The sequence below is a fragment of the Nyctereutes procyonoides genome, unplaced genomic scaffold, assembly GCF_905146905.1.
Source record: "Nyctereutes procyonoides isolate TBG_1078 unplaced genomic scaffold, NYPRO_anot_genome, whole genome shotgun sequence".
Taxonomy (NCBI): domain Eukaryota; kingdom Metazoa; phylum Chordata; class Mammalia; order Carnivora; family Canidae; genus Nyctereutes; species Nyctereutes procyonoides.
In genome coordinates this window covers 6,074,218-6,102,164 of record NW_026575146.1, presented here as the reverse complement: position 1 = coordinate 6,102,164, position 27,947 = coordinate 6,074,218, and the positions used below count along the sequence as shown (strand labels likewise).

The window sequence follows — 27,947 nt, the reverse complement described above, 5'->3', positions numbered from 1 at the left end:
GGCCAACAGCAGCTTAATGATATATCATGATGCCTATGTCATTCCCCTCGTGTCATCTCATCACATAAACATCTTACTAGCTTACATCATCACAAGAAGAAGAGTGAATATAGTACCATAAGATATTATGAGAGAGACCCTCACTTTATGTAACTTTTACTACAGCATACTATATACTTGTTCTATTTTATTATTAGTTCTTGTTGTTAACCTCTTACTGTGCTTCATTTATAAAATAACCTTTGTCATAAGTACATTTATATAAGAAAAAAACATAGTACATATAGGGTTTGGTACTATCTGTGGTTTCAGGCATCCACAGGGGTTCTTAGAATATATCCCCATGGATGGGGGGGGGGCTACTGTATGTGTTTTATTGCTTTTACACTCAGTAAATTCTTAGCAAAACTACCCTTGCAAAAATGGTCACCCATCTATTCTTCTATTTCTTTTGTTTTCATAAAAAAAAAAAAAAAGAACTCTTTAGGACGCTTGGGAATTTATTAAGGCCCATGATATAACATGAGATTCTTTTTTTCCATAAACATTTAGCCAATTATTTCACACTACTCTTCCTTCATAATGATCTTTAGCATATAGCATATCACTTTGTATACTAGCACCTGGTTCTCTTCCATTGACTTGTCTCTCTGAGCTTATGCCTTTACATCATTATATTAAAACCAAGAGCTTTCTCATATTTTAGAATCCTGTAGGGCAAATCTCTTCTTATTTCTTTCAAAAAAATCATGGGCCATCTCACATGTTTATTTTTCCAGAAGAGTTTGACAATCTATTTTAAGTTAGAACAAGTTTTCTTTAAATTATATGCTAATTTGAGAAAAATGGCATTTTTACAATATTCCACATTCTGATGCATGAACGTGTTTTTCCCTCTTGCTTTGCATTTCTGCACTGGTGTATGTCCCCTAAATCAGGCTTGGTGCCCACATTTGAAGAGAAATTCTGAGATCTCTCCAAGCTAGAACTATCGATGAAAAATCCTAAGCTCAATTAGAGTACGCTACACAAAAATGGTTTAGGGGTGGAGAGCACAAAAAATTTGATTTAAGAAAGCCAAGAAAATTTTTACATTTTGAAATGCTCTATTAAATGGTTATTAAAATGTGTTTCCATGACTTTCACTAATGAACCTTTGTGTTAAAAATCCTAGTCCTAGCACATAAAAGAGATACGGGCTATGATCATGGCACCGTCTTACATATACTCTTATACATACTAACTCTTCTTCTTTTCTTTCTTTTTTTTAAAGATTTTATTTATTTATTTAGAGAGTGGGGTGGGGCAGAGGGTGAGGGAGAGAGAGAATCTCAAGCAGACTCCTTGCTGAGTGTGAAGCCCCCTGTGGGGCTCGATCCCAGGACCCTGAGATCATGACCTGAGCTGAAATCAAGAGTCAGATCCTCAACCACGGAGCCACCTAAGCACCCCTATACTCTAACTCTTCTTAAAGACTTGATGTTCTTTTGACATTAGCAACTACTAGTAGTACTAGTAATACTAATACTATGACTAAGTATCAGCACCATTTTTTTTTTCCCATTAGCTTACTCACTCCATTTCACAGATATGTGGAAACAACGCCTGGCTTCAATTTGCATCTGAGATGGGGTGTGTATGTATTTTTACTCTTGGTTTATATTAAAAATAAACTAGCAGAGCAAATGGGAATGTGCCACAGGATGTGGTCAGTCAACTTCATGTGACCTCAACATTTGCATTAGAAAACAGGTCTAGCTCTTGACTTCCAAGGTGATTTTCAAAATAATGCAGAGGGAAAATAAATCCTCCTTCACTCCAAACAGAGACACTTCCAAGAAGTCAGGCTGCCCAGATCAGGAGGCACTAAATGGACAGTTTCCCTACCACAAGAAAAGCTGAAGCCAGTGGAGGCCTCATGCCATACACCACTTTGAATCATGCCCGGGAATACTGGAGCTTAGCAGTAGGACAAACAGATTTTGGAACAGTTGTTTTGGTGTTTCCTTTGAAACTCAAAGACCAGACTAGCATGAGCACTTACTACAAATCCTGCCATACAGGTCACTGAAAATCAGGAACCAGATGAGATGACATAAAAGTGCCTTGGAAACTGTACATGTGCACATGAGTACATCATCTTCATGAATCCTCAGAATAGCTCTGGGAGGTTATCATCCTCCTCTTTGTATCTCAGGTTGAATTTGTACAGGTGTTCAGGATGTTTTGAAAGTTATCTAGGAAAGTCTATGAAACCAGATGAATTGAGGACCCCTACTCTTCTGCCATCTTGCCTCTGGACTCATCCTCCTCTTTCAGATGAGGAAACAGAAGCTCAGAGAGGTTATGGAACTTGCCTGGGGTCAAAGAGCTGCTATGAATTCGAGCTAATTTCAGAGCCAATTCTACTGGCTCCAAAGCCCATGTCGGTAACCTGTGGCCTGAGACTGCTTTCTCATCTCAGGAAAGAGAAGAAAACCTTGCTAATAGGAGGAGCATTTGTGAAAGAACAGTTGTTAGCCTTCTACTAGACTGTTGAGGTCAAGGTGGAATAAACCAGGCTCTCAGAGGCTCAGCTAACTCCTCAGCCTGTGAAATGGTATGGTGGCCTGAGCCTCAGCCAGTTGACTGGCTGAGGGGCCAACTTAGAACACCAGCCACGTGTTCCCAACCGAAAGAAGTCTTCAAGCCTACTCTTGTTAACTTCCAGGAGAGGGCCATTACTCATCAGTGGATTTTGTGCACCAAGTAAAAATCCAGGCTGCATAAATAGGGTTGTAATTATTCTCTCCAGACCAACGCATGTTTTAAGTTATGTTAGAGTTCTCTATGGATTTAAGAGGAAGATCTCTTTCCAACTCTCTGTTGAATACTTCTTGACTGTGGCCTGTAGGAAACAATAGTAATTGAGAGACATATGTCTGGCCTCCAGTAATCTGAAATCAGTGAGTCATAGTGCCCCTGGGGACCCTCACACACACCAAGAAGCACTTCCTGGAGAATGCTTCCTGTACCTAGCAGGGCCGGGCACACAACAGGTGCTCAAAAATATTTGCTACACTGAATTGAGTTTGTGAACAAAATAAATCTCTTCCTCATACTTCTCTATAGTGCTATGTGTTTAGTAAACTATGAAACTTATTAAAAAATGAAGGGAAATTGACAGAAAAATAAGGAACATAGGTGTACCCCTCCAAAGAAAGGAGTTTCATTAAAAAAGATGGATTTCAAATACATAGGTTTCTGAGCCCCAAATAGCGAATGACATCCCCTAACGGCCAGAAAAGCCTGTCCACACATCCGCATGTTACCTAAAGACTCTGCCTTGGAATTGAGCCTCAGAACTCTTAACTCTCTCTGAATCAGAAAACAGTACCAGATTAGTTCTACACCTAATAAAGGATGGTGCTTATCAGCTTACAGATTTTGACACACTGTTGATGAGAGTGATTATTTGAGCAATGCAAGCTCACCACAGGTAAAACTTTTTTTTTTTTTTTCCGTTTTGTAAGGCAAAACAAAACGCTAAGTCTTTGATGCTGGCATATTGGTCTTTTTCATTTGGGTGGATTCCTTCTCACAAGTGTTTCCTGCCCCACTTTAATCTGATATCCAAAGCACGTGTTACTGGAAGAAATTTTGGCTATTTGTGCCCAAAACATTAGACTATTGAGGACATTATGAAGCAAACTTAAAAATGACTTGGATCTATCTTCGGAGCTCTCCAGATGCCTTACCGCCTTTCGGCGAGGCCCAGCATTCTTGTCTCTGGTGGTATTAAGGCTGGAGCCACAGGCATGTAGCAGACGCCATTTCACCAATAAATCCCATGGCTGAACGAGATATTGATGGCACCATGCATGCTTAATACCTAGTTCTACCTATGGATAGAGAACTCTAAGTAACACTCCCACCCACCCTCATCACCTTCAACAAGGAAAAGGTAGAAACTTAGGAAACAACAGATACAAATTGTTACTTAAACACCATGTTTCCTCACTGATACTAAGGAAAAAGGGAGTGAGAGAAGGGGAAACTATAACCACAATACCATAATTGAGGCCACAATATGCTACCGTATGTCAACAGAAGCCAGATATTGACAATAGGGTTGTTTCTTTCTTTCTTTTTTTTTTTAATGGAAAAACATTGGCATTTTAGAAGAATATGCTAATATTTCTTAAGGGTTAGGAACATGTAGAAATCGCGGGCTAAACAGAGGGAACTGTTTAGCAGAACCCTCGTGAAATTGATTTAAGTTTTACGAGGAATTAAGTTACAGTTTCTGACTCTGGACCATTAAAACCAACTATTCAGCCAAAAATGTATTTGGGATTTAACATTTTCTTTTAGAAAAACATCTTAAAAGTGACGTACTCTAGTCACTTAAAGGCTGTGAAACTCTATTTTAACAATATGATGGGGCCCACTTTCAACCAAAGCAAAGTTAATAATAATATGGTCTAAGATCAAGACTAATAACACATGTGGTTTGGTATCTACTTATAGACACTCTGGGAGTTGTGTGGTCTTTCTTGATAGCCATAGGGGCTGATTCTGGGTTGGTGAAAGTAAGCTAATCTTCCATGGTTAATGCCAGGAACCAACTCACATGCCCTATTATACTTAGGCAAACAATATCCTATGCTATAATGTGGAAATCTAGAAGTAGGGCAGAGCCAAAAATCACCCTGAACAAACACAAGACTTCATCACCACTTGGAGCGTCAGCTCTATATTCTGGCTCTAAAGAAGGTGGCCACCCTCAGTCCACTGGGTCAATTCCTTTGACTGAGAGCCAGCTCAATAGTCCTCTTGGTTGATCTCCATCAGATCGGGCCCATCTGTGTCAAGGCTCACACCCAGGGGGCTCACTCTGCTGTGGTAGGGTTCACAGCTGAGCTGGATAGGCATGTTGTCAGACTCACCCAGAGACCAGTCATTGGAAGGGAGGATTTGGTAGACAGTGAGCTCCTCTTAGGAGAACCCCATTAGACCACAGGTCTATGTGGTGGTTGTGCCTGGGTCCAAATCCTTGTGCTATATGACCTATGGCAGGCTACTGGGATAAAGAGTATATTACCATACCCCAAGGCAACCAAGATTTCACCTCATGTCTTAGTCTCTATTGTGATAAGGGGAAGGAAGCACCAAAGATGCAAACTAATGAACTCGCTTAATGACCAATGGAAGTTCACATCACCTCCCTATGTTTCTGGTGCATTAAATTTATTCATAAAACAATGTATTTTCTCCAAAAAGTTATTTAAAATCATTTTCAGTACATGTGATAAAAAATATCTAAAATGATTTTTTCTAGGGAATTTCCTTATAAAATAGTGATGTGTCATATATATCTCTTTAAACTTTAGTTTACTCAGCTGTAAAATGGAAATAGTAAAAGTACCTATGTCATTGGGTTATTCTGAGAATTAAATTAGGATGTCCACATAAAACACTTATAAAATGCCTACAATACTAATTCAACCAAATTTTAGTGGGTACTCACAATGTGTAAAGCACTGTTCTAAATGTTACTCTTACCATTATTAATAGAAATTTCCGTAGGCAGGATAAATTATGCTACTGTCATCTATGAATACCTTCATACTTCTAGAATAATCAGTTCTCTGAACAGTGAACCATATGGTAGTCTAATCTGGGGAGAGGAAGGTTCAGGTGTCAAGTGCCAGTAGTGTGGAGGAAGCAGCTTAGGGTATGGGAAAGGTGAATATTGCAGATCTGGAGACAGGCACAAAGCAGGAGAAATCTATCTAGAAAGATGGATTGGAGGATGCATATCAGAGACTTCATTTATTCACAGTAAGGATGTTTCATTGTGGTTATGGGCAAGGCATGACCGAGAGAGGGACTTGGGTCTCTAGTTACGGGGAAGGGGAAACAAAACTGAATGGCATCCAAACAATGGCATGTGCATTTCACAATGACCAGAGACCATCACCAGTAATCTATCATCATGAAAAGAGTCCTCATGATTAAACTGAAGGCTAGCACAGTGGGAGCTTCCTTTTCCTCTTCTTGAGGGACACTCCCCAGAAGAGCAAGGAATGTGGACTAGGGGACATAAGGCAGGAACACCCCAGCTTCCCTTGGCTATGAACCTCAGAATGCCATTTAAAGCTTGTAAATCAAATTGTGCAGATTTATGCACCTATCTCTGTGCCTCTCTCTCTCTCTGCTCTCCTGTAGGACATTCTAGATCTAGCTCACCGGCTAACGGTCTAAGAGGAAACTTTCTTCACATACAACTGCATCAGCTGGAAAAGAGCCCTCCTGGAGGGGAGCATAGAGGCAGTGGTTAGCAGAGGCCCCAAGGAGGGAGGAACTCAGCCACAGTGACAAGTCTCATGACTATGAATTGGGTTAATATCTATAAAGTGCTCACATGCTGCCTGGCCCATAGCAAGTGTGCTATCAGTGTTGGCTAAGTAAATGACTCAGTTGCCTTTCCCTATCAGGAAATTTCCTTCTCTGGGAAGGATGGGCTTTCCTTATGTTTGACCACTTTTGTACAACCGATGGCTACCCAAGTTCTTATGGGAATGTCGGACTGTATCTCAGGGTGAGGAGAAGCATCGTGCATCATTCATTCACGGAGCAAAAAAATGTTTCTACTATAGCCTATGAGTAAGACACCGGAGATAGGGAACTCATTTCATAAAAAAAAAGAATCTGGGAAGAGGAGGTCTTGGTAGTCTTTACCGGAATGCTTCTGAGCCCTTAAAAAAGCTGTGCCATGGAGCTGAGTTCATCAGCCTCCGGAGGAATGGCACAGCCTCCTAATGGGGATGCATGCCAGAGAACAGCCTGAACCAAATGCCTTTCATGTACTGATCTACATAAAAAAGGATTTTTACTTTTACAATGCTTATCTGCTAATATCTGGAGATACTTTCCAGGAAAACATACAAATAAACATGAGATCAAAATAATGGAAACAAAGAATTACACAGATAAGAATTAAAATTCTGTGATGAAACCGTATGAGATATAAATGGAATAAAACTAGGTTTCAATAATCTATTTAAAAAGTGACTTAAATATCTTATAGTTAAGGTTTGAGTTAATTGAGTTGGAAAGGTAGAAGGCTACATGAAAAAGAGATAGTATCAAAGTTTTTCTCATGCTCTGACTGGCCTTCAGATTTAGGGATTGTGTGGAGAGGACATCTGGTCCCTTAGTAGGCCCTTCTACGTGTTTGCCCCAGAAATGCTCGGTGAGTAACTGTGCTTTATGTGGTCTTCCCCAAAATCTGCCAGGCAGGGGTATCTGAAAGGAGATAAGGATAGGAAAAAGAAATCCAGGCAGACATGTGATGAAAAGTGTTCCAGGGGTGCCTGGCTGACTCAGTTGGAAGAGCATGCGACTCTTCGTGTGAGGGTTGAGTTTGAGTCCCATGTTGGGTGTAGAGATGACTTCAGTAAATAAATTTTAAAAAAAGTGTTTAAAGTGTTCTACAGTAGTTGTCATGGGCAATTAGGAAGGTAGGTGCCTACAGAGCTAATGGCAGAAAGGATGATGCTTCTATTTCATACAAACAACTTAGGCTGTGTAAGCCCTGCCCAAAGGAGCCATAGTGACAGTTTCTTCTTGATTCCTTACTGTTTAAATGTCCCCTCTTCCCACCAGCCTCTTTTTTTTTTTTTTTTTTTTTTACGCTGAGCATGAAAGTGGAGGCCACAAAACATGGTGGAGAGAGCACAGGTTTGGAGTCAGACTGGCTCTGCCCCTCGCCAGCTGTGAGATCTCTGAGACAGTCCTTTGACCGTCTGGACATTTTTCCTCCTCTAGCTTTCATACCTAGCTCGTCGTGCCACTCTGACAACACCAATGTGCATGTAGAGCACATGGCATAGTGCCTGGACTTGGCCAGGCTGTAATACACTGTGGCCACTCGCAATCCACATTTATTACAGTAAATGTAGACAATGTGGAAAAGTCTAAAGGAGAAAATAAAAGCTATCTAGAATCCATAAGTACAATTAACAACTACTGATCTGTTGGTGTCCTTTTTCTTCCAGTTTGTTCTTCTAAGCATATTGCGTGTGTCTGTATGTGTACTATAAACATATATAAATACTGTATAATATAAATATGATATTATGTTTGATTTGTCATTGTTTTTTTCACTAACAATTCTTCCAAATAAAATCCCAATAGCCTCATGATATTTCACTGTATTGTTGCAAAGTCACTTATTTAATTTCCTCCAAATGTTAATATTTCTTTTTTTGCCAGTTCCTTCATCCAACAAAGACAGATAACCTGGTGGAGAGGACAGTGCTCACATTTGTTCAAGTCCAGACTTTGCTACTTGTTAGCTGCTTTGAAAGCGAGCAGATCTTATTTATCATTACCGAACCTCCAGGCCTTCATCTGGAAATAGGGATGAGGAGGATTTATACCTAGTTTCCTAGGACTGCCATAATAGTGCCATAAACCGGATGGCTTAAGACAACAGAAATGCATTCTCTCACCTTTTGGAAGGTTAGATGTCCAAAATCTAAGGGTCAGCAGGGCCATACTCCCTCTGAAGACTCCAGGGAAGACTCTTTCCTGTTCTTTCTAGTTTCTGACTATCCCTGCTGAAAATCTTTGGTGGTCCTTGGCTGTGGCAACAAAACTGCCATCTCTGCCTCCATCCTCAAATGGCCTTCCTTCTTCCCTGCGTCTGGATCATTCTTTCCTTATAAGAAGACCATTGGATTTAGGGTCCTCCCTAATCCAGTAGGACCACATATTAATGTGCTTGTATCTGTGAAGACCTCATTTCCAAATAAGGCCACCTGCACAGATTCAGGGTTAGGACTTCAACATATCTAGTTAAGGGACATAATTCAACCCAAAACACTACCTAATAGAGTCGTGAGGGAAAAGTGAGCCAACATAAATCCAAAGTACTTTGCTAACTGTAAAAGTGCTATCCTAATGTGAATTGCTACTTTTAAAGGTTTTAGGGTCAAAAAGGCACCAGCTTTAGGAAGGCAGAGTTTCAAAGTATCATATCTCTTTGAGTTGGGGTGTTTGGCCATTACCTTGGAGCAGTAGTTTGAGTTTTGGAGCCAAGAAGGCAAAACCATACAGAAGAATCATGGCACTTCATAAGCCTCAAATGCCTTTAGGTACGGTCTTGTTGACTGGATGACCTTCCAACTGGCAGCCCACAACAGTAAGGGAATAGAGAGCAGTGTTTCTCAAACAATCTCTGGCTTATCCCCCCCATAATCTATTTCAGTTTGATGCTTTTGTAAACTATAATAAGAGTGAGTTTTGAGAAAAGTGATCACAGTCATGCCGAATTACCATCCAAGTTTCTAAAGCCTTACTCTCAATTCCTGCCCTTATCTTATCATGAGCTGGGAGCAAGCAGCTTGAGGACTGGCACTGGTCCCCGGACCACACTTTGAGAAACAGTGGTCGGCCACAGCCAGGGCCACTGCAGAGCCAGGGGCCCTGCTGGAGCCTGGTCACACTTCCAGGCCCCTGCAGAGGGCAGCTCACAGATTCCCAGCCTCCACCCCCATTCCGGGGGGCATGCCTGGCTGGGGAAAACAAACACACCTCCCACACCTGAGTCCCAGTGTTTTCTTTGAGTTTGTTTTCCCACTGACTGACTTTCCCTTCAGTCTGGGCTTTAAAAACAGCTTTCTGAGTGAATGCAGGCGAACTCAGCAGTCCCACACCACGGCTCATATGGAATGCATTTAGAGAGGGGGAAAAACTTGAACAGAGTGGTTATACGATTTTGAACTGGCTCGGACATGGCGTGGCTGGAATTTCAGAGCTGGCTTTTGTTTGCATTCGTCATGAAACATTTGTTATATGAGCTGCTGCTACTGTTACTAAAGCAGCTGCTGCTGAGAAACCCCCTCAATGGCTGCTTTTCTTTGGGACTTTAGCTGACTGACAGCGTTCACCAACTGAGGGCCTCGACTCTCCCATCCGGATGCCTTTGCCACTCTCCTTGCATAAGTTAAAGGAGACACATCCCCCGAAGTGACACATGACAGCATACGAAATGGAGACACCTGTTTCTGCCAAGTTCCATGGAACGCGATCTTTGGGTGGTCATACGCTCTGCATCTGACAATGAGAGTGAGTTTTTATCAGTTCTTAGAATTTGCTTTATCTCCCATCAAAGAGATCTCCACTATGGCCTTGATTTGTCTTCAAGGTAATTTTTCAAACAGTAGTTTGGAACTTCATTGTAGCAACAGCATAACATCATTCAGTAAAAACCCAATGGAGTTTAATTGATACATTACCATGAAGGGGTCTAGTTATTGGTTTTTTTTTTTTTTATTGGTTGTTTTACTTTAGAAATCCCACCAGTACTATAATCCCCAGATACAGCTGCTAAAGATGGCTAATGGTCCAAGTCACATTGTGGCTACGTAATGAGAGAAACGGCTGTAATGTACCTAACATAAAACCAGTAGCAGGATCTTAAAGTTCAGGTAGTTAGAACAAGTTTCAGCAACTGCAGTAGGCTAATTACATGCCTCCAACTCCTCTCCTTTGGAAATCTACAGTGACAGTGAAAAATCATACTCTTATCAAAGAATGTAAGATCCCATGGAGATCTGGAAAAGGATGTCAAAACTGGAGAAGGATACTGGTGGAAAACAGACCTCAACCACTTGCTGGGAGATGAAAGCTGATGAAGGAGGACACTGGATGAGGCAGAGCAGAGGAGCACACCTGAAGTGTTGCAGTGAAGACGTACCTCAGGGGACATGAGCTCTCCTTGCTCCGCCCCTGAGAGACAGAGTGGGGTGCCAGGTGTCTCAGATGGGAGAGCTGGATATGAGGTAAGCAGTCTGGGTATGAAGCAGTTGGGCCTCAAATTCCCTCCACAGCTGCATGCAGCCAGGTATCTTGCAATGATTCTCTCTCTAAGGGAAGTTCCTCATATCCTGGGAACTGTGGGATTAGTCTCCACAGAATTTGGGCAGAGGCTCCAGACTAATTTGCTAACCCAGAGGAAAGAAGGGAGAAGTGTGGGCTAATATAAGAACAACCAAGTGAATGTTGCATTGAACGTAGACCTTCAGCTCCTGTTCCAACACCAGCCACCAGATGTTCACCCCACTCTCTTATCCCACCTCACCTCCCATCCCCCAAGCAGATGTTCTGAGAACTCTTCAGTGGGGAAACTGAACAAACTCCAGAGAAAAAAGTACCTACAGTCACTAAAAAATGTTTTTCCAGCAAAACTTCTATTATTATTTGATCAGCCTAAGTGGAGTCCATTAGTTGATAAGCCTCCCTCATTGTACAACATTTCCAATGAGCTTTTTAGTGCTTCACCCTTCAATATAAATTCTGACAAAGATTACCATAAGAAAGACCGTAGTCCAAAAAAGAGAGGTCCAAATATCCAAAATAGTAAAAAGGAACCTGGAGCAAATAGAGGCAATGCAGGGGATAGGTGAAAACATAAAAAAAAAAAATCTCTATAATTTTCAGAGATTTAAGATGATGTTGCATTCAATAAATAAGAAAAAGATATTATATAAGAAGAAAAAAATTAGAAAAGAGTTCTTAGAAAAGAGAATATTCAGCAGAATGAATGGAATAGAAAATGAGAAACTCTTCCAGAGGGAAAAAGTAGAAGAGATGAAAACTAAGAGAGGCAAAAATAATAAAGTAAATAGAAAAAAAAGAATCCAGGGGCTCAAATATCTGACCAACAGCATTTCATAAAGGAAACAGAAAATGGTAGCAATAAAATCATGTAAGAAAAAAAAGAAAAAGAAAAGACATGAGTTTTAAGCTTGAAAATAACCATTTATCAGCTGTGGCAACTTTGTTCTAGTTATGTCTCCATAGGCAAGGGAAACAAAAGCAAAAATAAACTATTGGGACTTCATCAAAACAAAAAACTTCACAGTAAAGGAAACGATCAAGAAAACTAAAAGGTAGCCTAGGGAATGGGAGAAGATATTTGCAAATGATATAACTGATAAGGGGTGAGTACCCAAAACATATAAAGAACTTATACAACTCAAGACCCAAAAAACAAATGATCCAACCAAAAGAAATGTCTAGAGAGCAGACATTTCTCCAAAGAAGACATACAAATGGCCAACAGACATGAAAGGATGCTCATCATCACTCATCATCAGGGAAAGGCAAATCATAACTACAATGAGATCTCACCTCACACCTGTCAGAATGGCTAAAATCGATGACACAAGAAAAAAAGGTATTGGTGAGGATGTGGAGAAAAAGGAATTCCACTGTTGGTGGGAATGCAAACTGGTGCAGCCACCGTGGAAGACAGTGTGCAGGTTCCTCAGAAAGTTAAAAATAGATCTACCCTATGAACCAGCAATCACACTACTTAGTATTTACCCAAAGAATACGAAAACAATAATTCAGAGCTATACACACACCCTTATGTTTATTGCATCATTATTTACAATAGCCAAATTATGAAAGCAGCCCATGTGCTCATCGATTGATGAATGCATAAAGGAGATATGGTATATGGTATACACACACACACACATACACACATAGAGGAATATTATTCAGCCATAAAAAGAATGAAATCTTGGGGCGCCTGGGTGGCTCAGTTGGTTAAGCATCTGACTCTTCATTTCAGCTCAAGTCATGATCTCAGGGGTGTGAGATCAAGCCCCACATCTGGCTAAGCACTCAGTGTGGAGTCTGCTTGAAATTTGATCTTTCTCCCTCCACCCCTCCACCCCCACTCATGTGTGCACACTCTCTCTCAAATAAATAATAAAAAAAATCTTATTGAAAAAGAATGAAATCTTGCCATCTGCGATTACATGCATAGAACTAGAAAGTATAATGCTAAGTGAAATAAGTCGGTTAGAGAAAAACAAATACCAAGTGATTTCACTCATATGTGGAATTTAAGAAACAAAACAAATGAGAAAAGGAATAAAAGAGAAAGACAAATCAAGAAGCAGACTCTTAATTATAAAGAACAAACTGATGGTTACCAGAGAGGAGAGGGATGGAGTATGGATTAAATAGGTGAGGGGGATTAAGGACTGCACTTGTGATGAGCACCAGGTGATGTATAAAGTTGCTGAAACATTATATTGTACACCTGAAAATAATAAAACACTGTATGTTAAAAAACTTGAAAAAAGTAACTATATACATATATATACACACATATATAAAACTTACATATATATGTGTGTGTGTGTGTGTGTATGTATGTATGTATAAAGCTTGAGTATTCAGCAAACTGAGGTATACTGTAAAATTTTATAACCAGAATACAGAGAAGACCCCAGGAAAGAGAGAGAGAGAGAGAGAGAGAATGAGAATGAGAAAGTCATAGAGAAATAAGTGAAATATAATATTAAGCTTTTTAGACATTCAACGACTCAATAAATGTATCTTCCATCCATCTATATCAGGAAGCAATTTGAGAATATCTTGAAGCAAAATGAATGATTAAATCAAGAAATAAGATCTTTGGGATGCAGGAGACCAGAAACCCAACACAGAAATGTGTTAAAGAGAAGCTGCAGGCAGATTCTGAGTAAGTAATCAGCTCAGATTGAAGCAGGAAGTTAAAGAGCTCTGGGTGGGAAAAAGGGAAGGGGTCTTGGGGTGGGGGAGGTAGGAATGGCAAATGGAACTAATGTTCTTATCTGGTAATAATATTGAAAATATCAAAAATAGTATTGATACAATGGATGTAACAGCATATATGAAAAATTTTGGTAGGTGCAAATAAATCTAAACAAATTAAAAAAACTGAGGCAATAATTAATTCCAGGAAAAACAATAAATTGTTCAAGAAATGAAATATAATCATGGTGTACTACTTGGATCAGCAGCCAATAAAATGTATGTAGTCACAGTAATATAAACAGGACTACACATCTAAAATGTGGATATAACCATATTAGGAGAATGGAGGACAGAGGAGGAAGTAGAGTTGAGGGTGATGGAATAAGAAAACTAAATAATGTCTGGAAGAAATCAATCAAGAAATAGTAGCCTGTGCATACTAGTTATAAGTAGTGTGGTAATTATCAGAAGTAACAGCTAACTGTGCTCAAGGCATTTGCTTCTGGAAAATCCAACTCTGTGATGGGTATGGTTGGAATAGGAAGCTGCTGCTTGTCATTATACATCTTTTTGCATTATTGGATTTTTAACTTTATGTACATATCACTTTAATAAATATAGTTTAAAAACAGGGAAATAAAATTCTAGGAACACGTGTTTTTGAAAAATAGCTCAACCACGGTCTGGCTGTGACAATACAGCAAAAGTCCCTATGAGCACAGGGTGAAAACTGGGAGCTAAGTCTTTCCAGTCAGAGTATCTGAAACTTCCACTTGACAAACAAAACTTTCCTATTTTCATCAGTGGGGAATTATGCTGGATTTCTCTGTGGGATGGGGGACAATGAAATAAATGTGCTTAATATAACCCACAAGGAACCACGAAAGGCAGCAATGTTTTGTGCATCTGTGGACAGGTATGTTTTCAGTTTTTCACTGTATTCTCTCACAGTTCAACACTATTTGCAAGATGTGAAAAGTTAGAGCATTATATGTTGATACAAATGCCTGAAATGTTAAAAAAATCAGATGATATTTTTATTTGAAAAAGATTTAGCTGAACAAAAATAGAAGCTTCCATTGTAAAGTGTTGAGTCATTCAAAATGGGTAAGGATTGTACTTCATCCCAGCTGGGGGTACATTTTATAAGCAAAGAATGTCAGAGAGGCTAGGCCAGGAGCCAAGGGTACAAAGAGAGTTCTGAAATGCTCTGTCTGGGCCTTTTGCACATCACCACATGAATCTGTAGTGTGGGCAGGGACCTTGGCAGTTTGAGCAAGAAAGATTAGTAAGATCACAGGGTCTTTTATGAAGATCAACGATCACCCCTGGGGGTCAGGTCTTTCTTTAATCTTCTTTGCTCAGGCTGTAGAAGCATTTTAGCTCTGTGGAGTTATCAGGGAAATCCAAAAATTGAGACTCTGGTGACTAATCTGCCCTCCCCCTTAGTAATGCTCTTACTCAGTGCAAAGCATATTCCTGTCAAGCTCAACTAAATACTGCTCAAAGTAGAAGTGATTAAGTTCTCAAGTAGAAGAAATCCACCTTTAAACACAGAAGAACGCTGGTACCTTCACCACAGTTTTTTGTTTGGGGAAATGAATCATAGGAAAGAAAACTGTACACTCCCCTGCCTGGCCACACGGTAGGGGGCATCTGGGGTTCTCCAGATGATGAGGTTGGGACTCAGAGGAGATCGATTTCTTGGGGTGTGTAGTGTGGGAGGCAGAGGCTGAGGGTGACGGTTCTGGAAGGATGATACCAAGGGCTTCTAGCCTGGGACACCTGGGGACCCACCCAGCTCAGACCTGGGTCAGGGATTAACTGGTAACAGACAGGAAGTCCATGCGGGTAGGCAAAGGGCTGAATCTGGTGTCTGTAGACAAGTGGTGGGGGCCCCTGGGACAGTGCAAGGCATGCAGCCAGTGGGTGCCCCCGGCCTAGAGGGTGCTTGGATCTTAGGTTGGGAGACAGGAAGAGAGCAAGGAGGAAGAACCCTAGTGCTAGGAACCTGGGGACCTGGCAGTCTCCTGACACACTGCTAGGAAGTGAGGGGTCCTTGGGTGGTGGTCAGCCTTGGCAGAGGGCAGGGGACTGGGGTGGGAGTGGGAGGTTGACACATGGCCCTCTGGCAACTGTGGCTTGGCTACTGGTTCTGAGATTAGTATGAGTGACTCAGTTCCAGGTTGTACCACACAGAGAGTGGAGGCTGCTGAAACTCTTCCTGCCTTGGGCAGGACTGTCTTAGTAGCAGCAGGATGACTGAGCTATGAGGAATGAAGTCCTCCAGCTCCAAGAGGCAGGGTCTGCAGGCAAGGGCCAATGTGGGCTGGGCCATCCCCCTGTGCACCCCCACATTCCAGGCAGATCTGCACCTTCAACCCTCTTTGCCTACACTCATGTTATTTTCCTACCTAGAATGCCTCCTTCCACAACCATCTGATGAGAACTAGATACCCTTCTAGGCCTGGCACAAATATCTTCACTAGGAAGTACTTCCCAGCCCAATTTGTGATGGCTTTCAGGCTTTCTTGATCTTTGTAGCACCCTTCCCCAAAACTGGCGTATTGCAGACACTCAAACATTTGCCGAATATGTTTGTAGAATTTTTCCGGTATTTTCAGGTTATATCTGCTATTTAAATGCTAGTTTTTCACAGAAGAGAGATACTTTTGGAAAGTTATCACTAGAAAATCAATGTGAAGTAGGTCCTATTTTCCCATTATTCTTAAATAATAAAACTGAACATGCTTTCTCCTGGAGGAGGGATGGTACTAAGGCAAATTAATTAGCAAGTGGAAAACACAAATACATTTAAATATACATAATTCAAGGTAATTATTATTTTCAACAAAATAAACAATGATAGTTGAAATGGGTCAGAAGTATACATATACTTCTTTTACAAATATATTACATATATATGTATATATACAATGCTGCAAATATAGCTTTCATAAAATCAATTAAACACCCCTGAAGGCTTAGTCTTTGTAAAAAAAAAAAAGTGATGTCCTTATAAGTAAGTAAAAGTGATCTCCTTATAAGTAAATAAAGCTACTGTGGTTACAGAGTTCTCTTCAGCAAGCATTCACTGAAAAACCCTAAGTGTCTGGGAGTTCATTTAAAGGAATGTTCATATTTATATGCTAATTCAAACTATTTACTCAGCAGCTACAAATGAAACAATTACAGGTATTCAATTTTAGTTTTTAGATACTGTTTTAAAGGTCTAGCACTAAGTTCCCTTTTAACCTCCCACCCCCGACCATGAAGGTATCAGGTGCTGTCAAATGGATCCATTTTCTTCTAGTGGATTACCATACACTGGCTTATGATAATACCTTAGTGATCTGACATTTTCTGACATCATATTCTTTAGTGCATAGACCATATGTCAAATAAATATAACCTCTGGATTTTATTTTTAAGCTCTTACTTTCAACTGCAATACATACTAGGAATGCTTAATACCTACTAACCTTTGAGTTAATGATTAACTATAAAGAATCACAGGTTTATGGTGTCAGTGGTGATTCCTGGGACAGAAGCTCAAATGTCTGTGGTCACTTAGGGCTTAGGCCACTGCGGGCAAGTGGCTCAATCTCCTTGAATCTCAGTTCCCTAGTTTAGAAAATGAGATAAAGATTTTGTCTTCCTCAATCTCAGAGGATTTGTGAAGAATCCAATGAGATCTATATGAAAGTGCTTTATAAACTGTAAATTGCTATGCAAATTATTATTATTTAGGAACTGTTACTGCTTTTCTGATCCAAGGCTAGTCACTCAAGAGCTGGCTGCACTATAATAAGGAGTTTAGATCTTTGGACATGAATGGATGCAAACATAAACACACACACACACACACACACACACACACACACATATAATCTAGTACCAACACAATTAGTATCTGAGCCCAGGACATGGCTGGTGAACAAACAAATATTGGTGGAGAATACTGATGGCAGATGAGCCAGTAGCAAGCGGGGTCCTATTTTTATAAATGACAGTTGAGTTCTTTAAACAACTTCAGTGGTCTCTGTAAATGGATAGCCTGAATTCCTCCCAGCCATAACTTGTGTCTCTATCAGGTTCCAGAATATTTTTGAATTTCATTGTAGCACAAAAGCAATAGGAAGTGGCAAATGACAATGGAAATTAAAGATTAAAGACAGCATCTGTTTAATCCAGACATTGCAGAATGATGGATTATTTTTACAAAGCCAGAGTTTACAATATGCATTTCCTTAACCCACATAAAGTTATTGGATTGTAAAACTCCCTCTACCCCCACTCCAATGGCTCTCCTCTTATGTAGTTTGGACTACTGCAACCAATTGTACTTGGAATCCTTTTGATATCTGGGGTTCCATGTTTAGTCCCCAAACTGGGCATAATTATACATCTGTGTTCAGGCATTATGTAAACTCCTGTCTGCAGATGCAAACTGTATGAGGAAACTACACGCACGTCCTTAAGAAAGTGGAGGCACTGCCACCTGCTGGACGAAGCTTATTAACAGCAATCTAAAGTGAATTTTGCACAAATGAAAGTTTTTCAAGAACTTAATCTTAGGGTCTTACTTGAATAACATCCATTAAATCTCTGGACACCCATCCTATATCTACTAAATATCATGGGATATAGCAGTCTGAAAAATTCAACATTCAGCACAAGTTAATGGTAATTACCCCCAATCATATCTCAACAGAGGCTTTCATTTTAAAGTTGAAACCTTCACTCCCTGATAATTCTGGCAAGAGTTGAGGTATAAAAACGGTTAATTTAAAAAAATCCTCAATGACTTGGAGGATGTGTGTTTTCAGCTTCTGAAGGCATCACTGTGGTAATATTTCCAATACACTTATTCCCTATACTTGTTACAGAAATAGAATATTAGCCAGAATGTAATCGTTCCCTCCCTCCTAAATCAGAAATACTATTTCCTAAAGGCGCACAATTTTATAGGTCAGTTGTAACTGTCAAAATAAGTCAAGGCTCATCATATATTCTCTTTCTCTCAAGATGCAGAGGTTACAAAGACAACATAATGTCCTGTTTCTCATAGACACAGACCCCGTTTTTCTCCTATGATGTGGCTGGTAAGTGAATAGCTAATTATTGAACTCTTACCATATGTGAAGCTCTGGGTTTAAGGCTCTACATGGATTCGATCAGTTGTGTCTCATGACAGCCCTGTGAAGTAGATATTGTTCATGCATCTTTTTAAAAAATATTTCATTCATTCATTCATGAGAGACACAGAAAGAGAGGCAGAGACACAGGCAGAGGGAGAAGAAGGCTCCATGCAAGGAGCCCGATGTGGGACTGGACCTCAGGAATCCGGGATCATGCCTGAGCCAAAGGCAGATGCTCAAACGCTGAGCCACCCAGGCATCCCTTGTTCATGAATCTTATGCAGATGGGGAGACCGAGGCTCAGAGGGATTCTACTTTGCCTGTGGTGACAGCAGTGAAGGAGCAGCTTTAGCAGCCAGGCTCTCCACTCCAGATTCTGTGCTCTAACCATTATGATATCCTGCTTTCTTGACAGAAACGTATACTGTACGGAAAGAAAGGAATGGACACCGTGACCAGAGACTTTGAGATGGCCACCTCCATATCATTACCTATAGGGAAGAGGAGCTTCTGAACCAATATCCCTCCATCTAGGATTCTGTTATGTCCTCTAGGTGGCGATAGCCACCATCGCTTAATTTGGAAATTAGCAAGGCAATGGGGACTGTTGGACTGTTGTGTTTGGGGGAGGGGAAGTAACCTATAATTGTGCTATCCAACAAAAGGTAGGACATGCAGCCTTCAAATATTCTGCTTGATGCTTTAGTATCAAAATAAGTCAGCCTTTAGAGATCAGCCACCAAATACACATTTACCCTGGGTCGTGTGGACAGAACGCTGGAAAAAAGAGGACTAGAGGCTCCTGTAACTCCTAACTCAGTGTTCTTCCCTTAAAGAATGGCTGTTCTTTATGATACAGAGGCAAAGCTTTAATCACTTAGTAATTGTTTTAGACCAGTCTGGCATTTTTATTGTTAATGAATGAACACTTGAATTTTCCCTATAGCATACTATATTAAATTTCCTCTTCTACATATTTGCTATTATTTTCTATGTAAATCTCCTCAGATTTGAATACTGCAATGCACACGGACTCAGAATACCTACTATACTCCTATTGAGAGGTCAAAATAGCATTCAAGCATAGTAAAAGAATATTTAAATTTGTACTCTATCTTGTTTCTAAAAATATTTAAATAAGAATATTAAAAAACCCCAAAGCACCCAGTTTATGAATGAACTCTGCAGAGTTAGTATGTAAGTCATTTGTTTGGAATTACACATTTTTCCTTTGTAATAGTTGGTGGCCAGAGTCTCAAAGCAGCCCACAGAAGTCTAGGAAATTCCCTACTGTGGCGCCAATGTTTACATTTATAATGGAACAAAGTTGAAAATGAATACTGATGTAATGTTAGTAATGGAAAGTATTTAAAATACAAGGGAAAAGAATTGGACACATGAACTTTCCAGTCTCCAGGCAGGGGAAAGGTAATGGGAGTTAATGTTAGGTCATACAGTTCCAACGTCTGGGTGCTAGGTGGCGCTATTGAACTATAACAGCTCGGTTATTTGCCAAGCCAAGGGACATTCATTTAAGGAATGTTCCTATCACAGATATTCACATGTTCTCTGTCTTTATTTAATTTGTTTATTTATTTTGGCTCCCAACACCACTGTGATTTTAGCTCCTAAAGAAATTACGACTAAGAAAAATATTGGTGGCTCACAGTGTGTCAGTTTATAAGAGCGAAGGTGAAAAAGCATGAACAAAATACTCACGGCTTAGGAACATGTGAGTTCTGCCCCTTACTTCCACATTTTGGTTTTTTTCTTTTTAAAGTATTTTACTTACTTACTTACTTACTTATTTATTTGAGAGAGAGAGAGAGAGAGAGAGAGAGCGTGAGCATGAGTGAGGAAGGAGGGACAGAGCAGACTCCCCATTGAGCAGGGAGCCCAAGGGAGGACTCCATCTCAGGACCCTGAGATCATGACCCAAGATGGAGGCAGACGCTTAACTGACTGAGCCACCCAGGTGCCCTTACTTCCATATATTGAAGCCTTTCCATTTCTCTGGGCCACCTCCAGTTTCTTATTTTGAAAATAATGAGCAAATACAATTAAGACTAATCAATAAACAATTCAGACTGTGTAGGTTGAACAAGTGAGGTCGGCTGCCTTACCCTGTACACTTGTCTGGGGCTTGGTTCTCTCTAATTCAAACTCAAACCAAGGTTGGGTGGTGTTTACTGAGTGCCCCGCACCCCTGCCCCGGGTACTTGCCTACACATCAGCAACTGCTTCCCAGGCTTGTAAGAAACATCTGAGCAGGATCCCTGGGTGGCTCAGCGGTTTAACACCTGCCTTCAGCTCAGGGTGTGATCCTGAAGTCCCAGGATTGAGTCCCACATCGAGCTTCCTGCATGGAGCCTGCTTCTCCCTCTGTCTGTGTCTCTGCCTCTGTGTGTGTGTGTCTCTAATGAATAGATAAATAAATCTTAAAAAAAAAAAAAAGAAACATCTGAGCATAGTCTCTTGGTTATTCACATGCTAAAATTCATTTTTTATTTTCCTCTGAGTGCTTACTATTAGAAATTTCTTCTGAGATATGCTAAATGGGTCTCTGCAGAATGCAAACATTAATTTAAAAAGCTATTGTTTTTAATTCCTAAAAATTAAGTTTCTCAAATATTTTTGGAAGGAGCCAAATTTACTTGTCAGCATACTCTCCAATAAGAAATGAACAGGGTGGGAGCAAACAGTCAAACAGTTATGTAGAGAAGTTATCAACTTCCCTATATGGTGGGTTATTGAAACAAGTAGTACTGTTTGGAGGGAATTAAGGAATATCATTCCTATCTAGAATAAGTGACAACCCATTTGACAAACAGACATTACTATTTTTACCAGCACCCCACACAGTCACTGCTACTAGTGCTTTTTCTTCAGCAATGAGATGGATCTCAATGTGTTTTGTATTGCTGGAAGGGGATTACTAAAAATCAGCACACACCTGCATTTTAAAAAATAACAGGACAAGTGCCAGTGAAGTTTGTGCACCTCAATCCAGCTCTATGGAGTTAATCTATGATGATTTAAGGGTCACTAGATCCTTCAGTATTTAGGTTTTAGTTTTTCTTCCCTTTGTTCTCTAGGCTATTCAGTTATAAGACTCTTTAATAAAGGGCAAGAGTGATGATTTTAGTGTGCCATAATCCAAGGATTTAGACTAAAAATGTGCTGATGAGACAGCTCTGGTATGAAATCACAGAAATGACTTGTGGCCACTGTTCCTTTAATCTGGCTGACACCAACATGTGGTTTTCTTATGCTGGTCATGAGAAAACAGTACAGGTGCTTCAGCTTCATAGAGGCTCAAATATATTGAGAAATGGGCTGGGAGTGGATGCTCATCTCCCATCCCCTGGCCCCCGAGGATGTGGCACTCCTTGAAACAGAGCAAGTGTGGAACTGCTTGGCCTTCAATGTCACCACAAATCTCTCCAGAAGATGCCCAAGAGACTACAAAACATGGTGGAAAGTCCTGAGCAATCACTCCAGGGTTCAATTTGTCATATGCAGGCTGTGTGGCAGCAGAGAGAGGTATACTGGGGTGGTATTCAAAGTATGTGGCAACCAGTTCACCCAGGACCTGAATTCAGAGTTCACCAGCGAGGCCAGAGTTCTGAAGATTCTCTCTATGCCCATGAATTACCCCTTTTGTTACTTTACTGTTGGATGGGGGGAAGGGGTGGTAAGGGGCAGCCAGGGTGGCAGGTGTACCTGGAGGGTGGTCGCCGCACGCAGTATAGCCATATTTCACTATTTTAACCACTAATACAGCTGGATGTTGTGAACTGGTCATAGGACTGTTGACTCCAGTCCTAGGGAAACCTCTCATCCCACTACATGGGAGTACCAGAAAACCCTTACCATCTCTAAGGTAGCAAGCTTCAGAGTATTTAATATACTGCTATACCAAACTCAAAAGGACGAAAATCTTTAAATTATAGGTGGAAAGATGGTGGCTAAAGTCAAAAGAGCTAATAGTAACTCAATTTTCAGAAATATGTTCTACTTCAATTAACATGCTTATGGATCACGGACCAAGGCCCAGTTTTTGAGAAGGCACATATCTAAATGGAGAAAACAGCTAAGAGGTCAAGATGATAGATTCTGACAACAGCAGGTAAGCGGGCTCTTTGGGCTTAAGGTTTTGATTTGTGGTTTATTTGTATTTAAGAAGAACAAAGATAAAAATACCCTCACCTAAATTATCAGGCTCACACCCCAGATACTGACTTTCCGTGTGCAGGGCTATGGCACCTGTGAATGACACCAGTTCCTGGTCTGAGGACAGACGATGTATGTGATGTAGACTCACCAAAACTCTTCTCAAATGCTGAGACAAGAGTGCCTTCACTTTTTTTTTTGATGACCACGTGTCCGCAGGATTTCGTTCACCTTTTATCTCCTACTGTGTATCACACATACATGCACACTAACGTGCACACCCACACGCACTCATGCACACATGCATGCTCTACAACAAGATAAAGCCAAAGAGTGGAAATAACAATGAATAATCTAATCCTTTTCTTCAAAAAAGTCTAATTTAGTGTAAGACCCCACCTTGCACAAATACTCGAGTTTATGCTATCTTACAGAGCTAAAAATTAGTCACGGCATGGCTCTTTAAATCCTTTAACTTGCCCATTGTTGAAGGGTCAAAGGAAGGCCTAGTTTCAAAAAGTGACTAGGGCTTATTATGCTTCTAGCTATTCAGACCACATTTCCTGTTGAGGAGACACACCTGCAGGGTACACGTGAAGGTTCGCAGTCGTGTTCCCATGTGTAGGTACGTCATCTCTGAATAAGGGAGCTGAGACACTAGGACAGCATCCACCCACCAGCCATGTTCCTCCTGCAAACCCCTGGTGGTGGCAGGGCCACCTTATGTGACAAGATCTAGGGCAAAGGCCAGTTCACATGGGCATCAGCACCTGCCAATGATGCAGGTGTGGTGTGAGGTCCAATGGGAGGCAGCAGGGCTGCGTTTGGGGTGGACTTTCAATCTGCTCATTTCTATAAAGCAGAAGACAGCTTCCCATTTCAGGATGACAAAACAAGACAACAAACAGATCAGTGAATAAGTATGCAAGGCTTGTTGTGGCAGCAGTAGATTAGGGAGAGCCGGAAAGAAACAACGTTGTTTGCCTTTCTCTCAGGATAAAGTAATAATGAGAAAAATAAATGATGGATTTCTGAGAGTAATTATATTTACAGTGACACTCTGAGCAACCTTTGCAATTGCTCTGCTGAATATTCCATTTCTTGCTTCTATTTAGAAACCCGTCCGTTTGTTAGAATAAAATCATAAATGCATTTTCAATTTGCTCCTCTACCTATTCTACTGCTAGAATTTAATACACCAGAGTGCTTTGTCAAATGGAAGTAGGACCCAGATACGGTATCAAACGGTGGTTCCCATCAGTGGACCACAACATGGGCACACCTATTCATGGGTGTACCCCAGCAATACCCATAGGACAAGGTCAATGCGAATGTTACCAGCTTCACTTTCCAAAGAGAGAAATGGAACCATCAGGCTTTTCAAATGTGGCACGTTTAGGTTGGGACCTGATGCTCCAGGTTTTGGAATCTGTATGTCGTGGTTCTAACCTTCCTTTGCAAACCAGGGCAACCTCTCTTCATTATCAGAAGAGAAGCTTTCACTCCTTTATTGGCTTGAGTCCTGGTCAAGGCGAGTAACCCTCAAAACGCCGAAGACTTTGCTGCAAACGGAATTACCTGGGTCTTTGTAGATACTGAGCACACCCTTGAAGTAATGAGGTAAAAATCTTTCCAGTAAAAGCAGCACATCTTCCAACTCTTCAAGAATCCCCACAAGCAGGAAGTTTTCATTCACGTTCAGTTTTGCTCTTTCAAGGGCCCACTCACCAGGCTCCCTTTATGGATATAAAAATGATTTTTCAATCAGAGATTCATTTTCAAAAGGCAGCAACAACATGCTAGAAAACATACCTCTTCTACCCACCCCCCGCCATTTGAATGGTTTGAAATCCCATTTCCTCCAAGCACCTGCCCTGACATGGCTATCACTTGCCTTTCCTACCTTCTGACCACTACCACATTTGCCTGTGGGCAGTGCCTTGCCCAGGGCCTCAGGGGCCCTCACTGAAAGATTTGTTAGAAGAATTACAGACACAGGTAGGTAGGTCCTATAAACACTAATCAAGGGACGATTAGAATGGCTTTTTAATAGAAGGAGCAAACCAATGAGGCTAGAGATTTTGAAATAATGAAACTTACTGATAGGGTATTACTATAGAAATCAAAACAGTATGAGGTCATGTCTGTTCATCATCTGATTTTTTAAAGACTTTAAAAACAAAGGTGTGTTTGTTTGCTTGTTTAAATTACAGAAGGAAACAGCCTAATCTCATTCGCAAGACAGGTCTCTGAGCTAACAGCATCTGAGTGAGTCGGAAAGGACAAGAGTCACAGGAGCTGGGCTCCAGGCCTGGCCGGCATTTACCATCCAAGGGAATTGGGGCAAGGCAGTGTTCTCTTTTTGAAAAATTATAATCATAGCCCTTGCCCAGCTCAAATAATTGTCAAGGTGGAACAGGGGGGCGTTGTGAGAGAGTTTTGAAACTCATCATGTGTGTCCCAGGGTAAGGCATCGTGAGTACTCTCCTCAAGATAGGAAATATATAATTTAAGAAAAATACTTGAGGGAGTTAGAATCATGTTTCTTAGAATAAATATCTTCACTGTGACAGAAAGTGAGTCATCTGGCCCCAAATCTTCCCAGTGTTTGAAGCACTGACCGTGAACCAGGAGACATTTATACAGGGGTGAGGGCTGGAGGAGGGAGGCCTCCTGAACTCAGGAAGTTTATGATAAAGCAGAAAACCGACACTTTTAGTCCGAGAAGTTATACCGTAAACAAAGTCCCATGTTCCAGTAAACTCAGCAAAGCAGCAATAACAACGCACATAGTAATTAAGCAGTGATCAGAGTGCAAGCAAAAAGGACAAGGGATGGGCTGCCCTTCAGAAATAGTTTCTTATCTTGGTCTTTTCAGAAATACACTGACCTTCTCATCAATGGTCCCTTTGGGGCAAAGCATCACTTCTGGTAGCAGGCTTATTTTTCATTACATGAGGATAATATTCATTGTGTGTTACTGTCATTTCTTTTCAAGGCTACACGCTTGTCTAGTACAATGAATTCAAACCATAGCTAGACTAGCACCAGAATCATCTGTGTCCTGCCTCAGAGACTCTGATAACATGGGGAGTCCTGGCCAGTGCCCCAGGGATGCTGATGTGGGAGGTGAGCAGACCACACTCCAAAGCCTGACTAAGTCATATTCTACAGAAGCTCTTGCATCCAAGTAAGGTTGAAGGGCAATCACTAGAAAGTACTTTTTCTACTAAGAATATCTCCTGGGAGAGACACTATTGACTTTTGAGTGTGAGCACCCAGTATATCAGACCTAATTATATATAATAGGGAGGTTAGAATAGTTGTTGATGGAATCCAGAACACTATGGAGGAGCAGGCTGGGAGCTCACCCCTGGTCTCGACTCTTGAGCGGTAACAGGAGTTAAAATTAAAAAATGGGTTTGGTTGGCATTCCAGTTACACATCTTTATGGGGTGGTCCCAGGGCCTCTGTCAGACCTTGATCTGTTAATTTCTTCAATTATAGGACACTCAGAGTCTCCAATGCAATCTTTAAAGATGAATGGTAAACATAAACTGAATTCCAGAAGGCTAAGAGACTAGGCATACAAGAGATTGCCACACAGTGCCAGCTGGTGGCTTTCCTGCTACTGTTCTCCACCTTAGCATGCCACAAGTCTGTTTTAGTCTTTACCTGCATCTGGGATGCTGTCCACAAAAATATGGAATGATGTAAAATAATCTGGGGTTGGAACACTCAGGATAGTTTTCAAGAATACACTCATTGATATCCTAGAAGAGAAAACACAGCAGTGAGATGTCTGGCGGTCTCTGCAGTGCTTTGTCAAATGCCGTACAGGGTAAGTGAAACTGATACTTAAATTACATGGGCAAGCCTTGAGAGGATTCATAGATCTCATGACAAAACTTTCCTATTGCCTTTCTGCCTCCTGCTCCACTGGCCAGGTGCACATGTGGTCTGAGCATTTCCAGGAGTGCTTGTTCTGTTGAGTAAATTACATTTGTGCATGTCCCAGTGGCCTGACAACCTTAGCTAGATAACAAGCATCTTGACAGCACTTCCACCCAGAGTACCCACGACCCACTGTAACCCAGAAGTTCCCAGCCAACTGGTATACAGTTGGCACTTAACAAATATATGTTGAGTGAATCCAGTGTGGCCTAATTCTTCATTCATTCATTCACTTAATCAGAGATCTCTCTATAGCAAACCCTATAGAAATGTTTCCCTGAATATCCATACATCCAACAAATAATAATAGTAAGTACCTACAGCAGTCACATAAAGGACTTTGTAGATTTTGGACAGGCTATAAAATATTTTCTAATGTCTTATTAGGTTAGAGAGCGACAGGATGTTTGTATATATTCTCTCACTTTCAAAGGCAACACTTGAGATTTCCAGATTTTTTGTTTCTCTTCTTGAAGTTGAAGAGCGTGTCTCTGTTACTTCAAGAGCTTACAATGGCTTAGTGGGTGAAGAAAAAGTCTAAAAATCAACTTTTATGAGGTGGATTGTACTGGATACCCTAGAAAAGACATGTCTGCTTCTTAAGTATTTCTAAGAAGAAACGATAACCCAATTTACAAATAAACCCATCAGCTATGGATGTTTTTCCAGGGACAATACTGGCAAGTCAGGTCAAGAGGGGACGTAACTTGAAAACATGGTTGCATTGTTGATGAAGTTTATGAATCAGCTGATGCCCCGTATCTGATATGATTGGGGTAGGTGGTTAGTTACTAAAAAGATTTTTAGTTCAAGTTGGAAATCACAAAAATGTACCATAAGCTTTTTTTCCTTTTTTTTTTAATTATTCTTTCCCTCTTATACTTCTTTGGTTTATACACCAATTAAATAAATTACACAATTACAATAACAATTTCAACTGGAATAAACAGATTCAGCAACCAATACTCTAGCTAAGTACTGAGTCTCCTGTGGGAAGCAGGACTACACAGCTCCCAGGGAAGAATATACTAGAAGCCAATGGAGTACATCTGTCCATCCAGCCATATGTTAAGTGAGGGGTGATGAAGAACA

General features: G+C 40.7%; 1 protein-coding gene across 1 annotated transcript in view; it reads right to left on the bottom strand.

The window, feature by feature from the left end:
* Nucleotides 1–27,947, bottom strand: part of UST (uronyl 2-sulfotransferase) — a 294,242-nt gene that overhangs the window by 24,772 nt on the left and 241,523 nt on the right. The window contains exons 6-7 of the mRNA XM_055311642.1: nt 26,577–26,674; nt 24,480–24,637 (exon numbers count right to left, since the gene is read on the bottom strand). Coding sequence (XP_055167617.1) covers nt 24,480–24,637; nt 26,577–26,674 — 256 coding nt within the window. The remainder of the gene's footprint in view (nt 1–24,479; nt 24,638–26,576; nt 26,675–27,947) is intronic.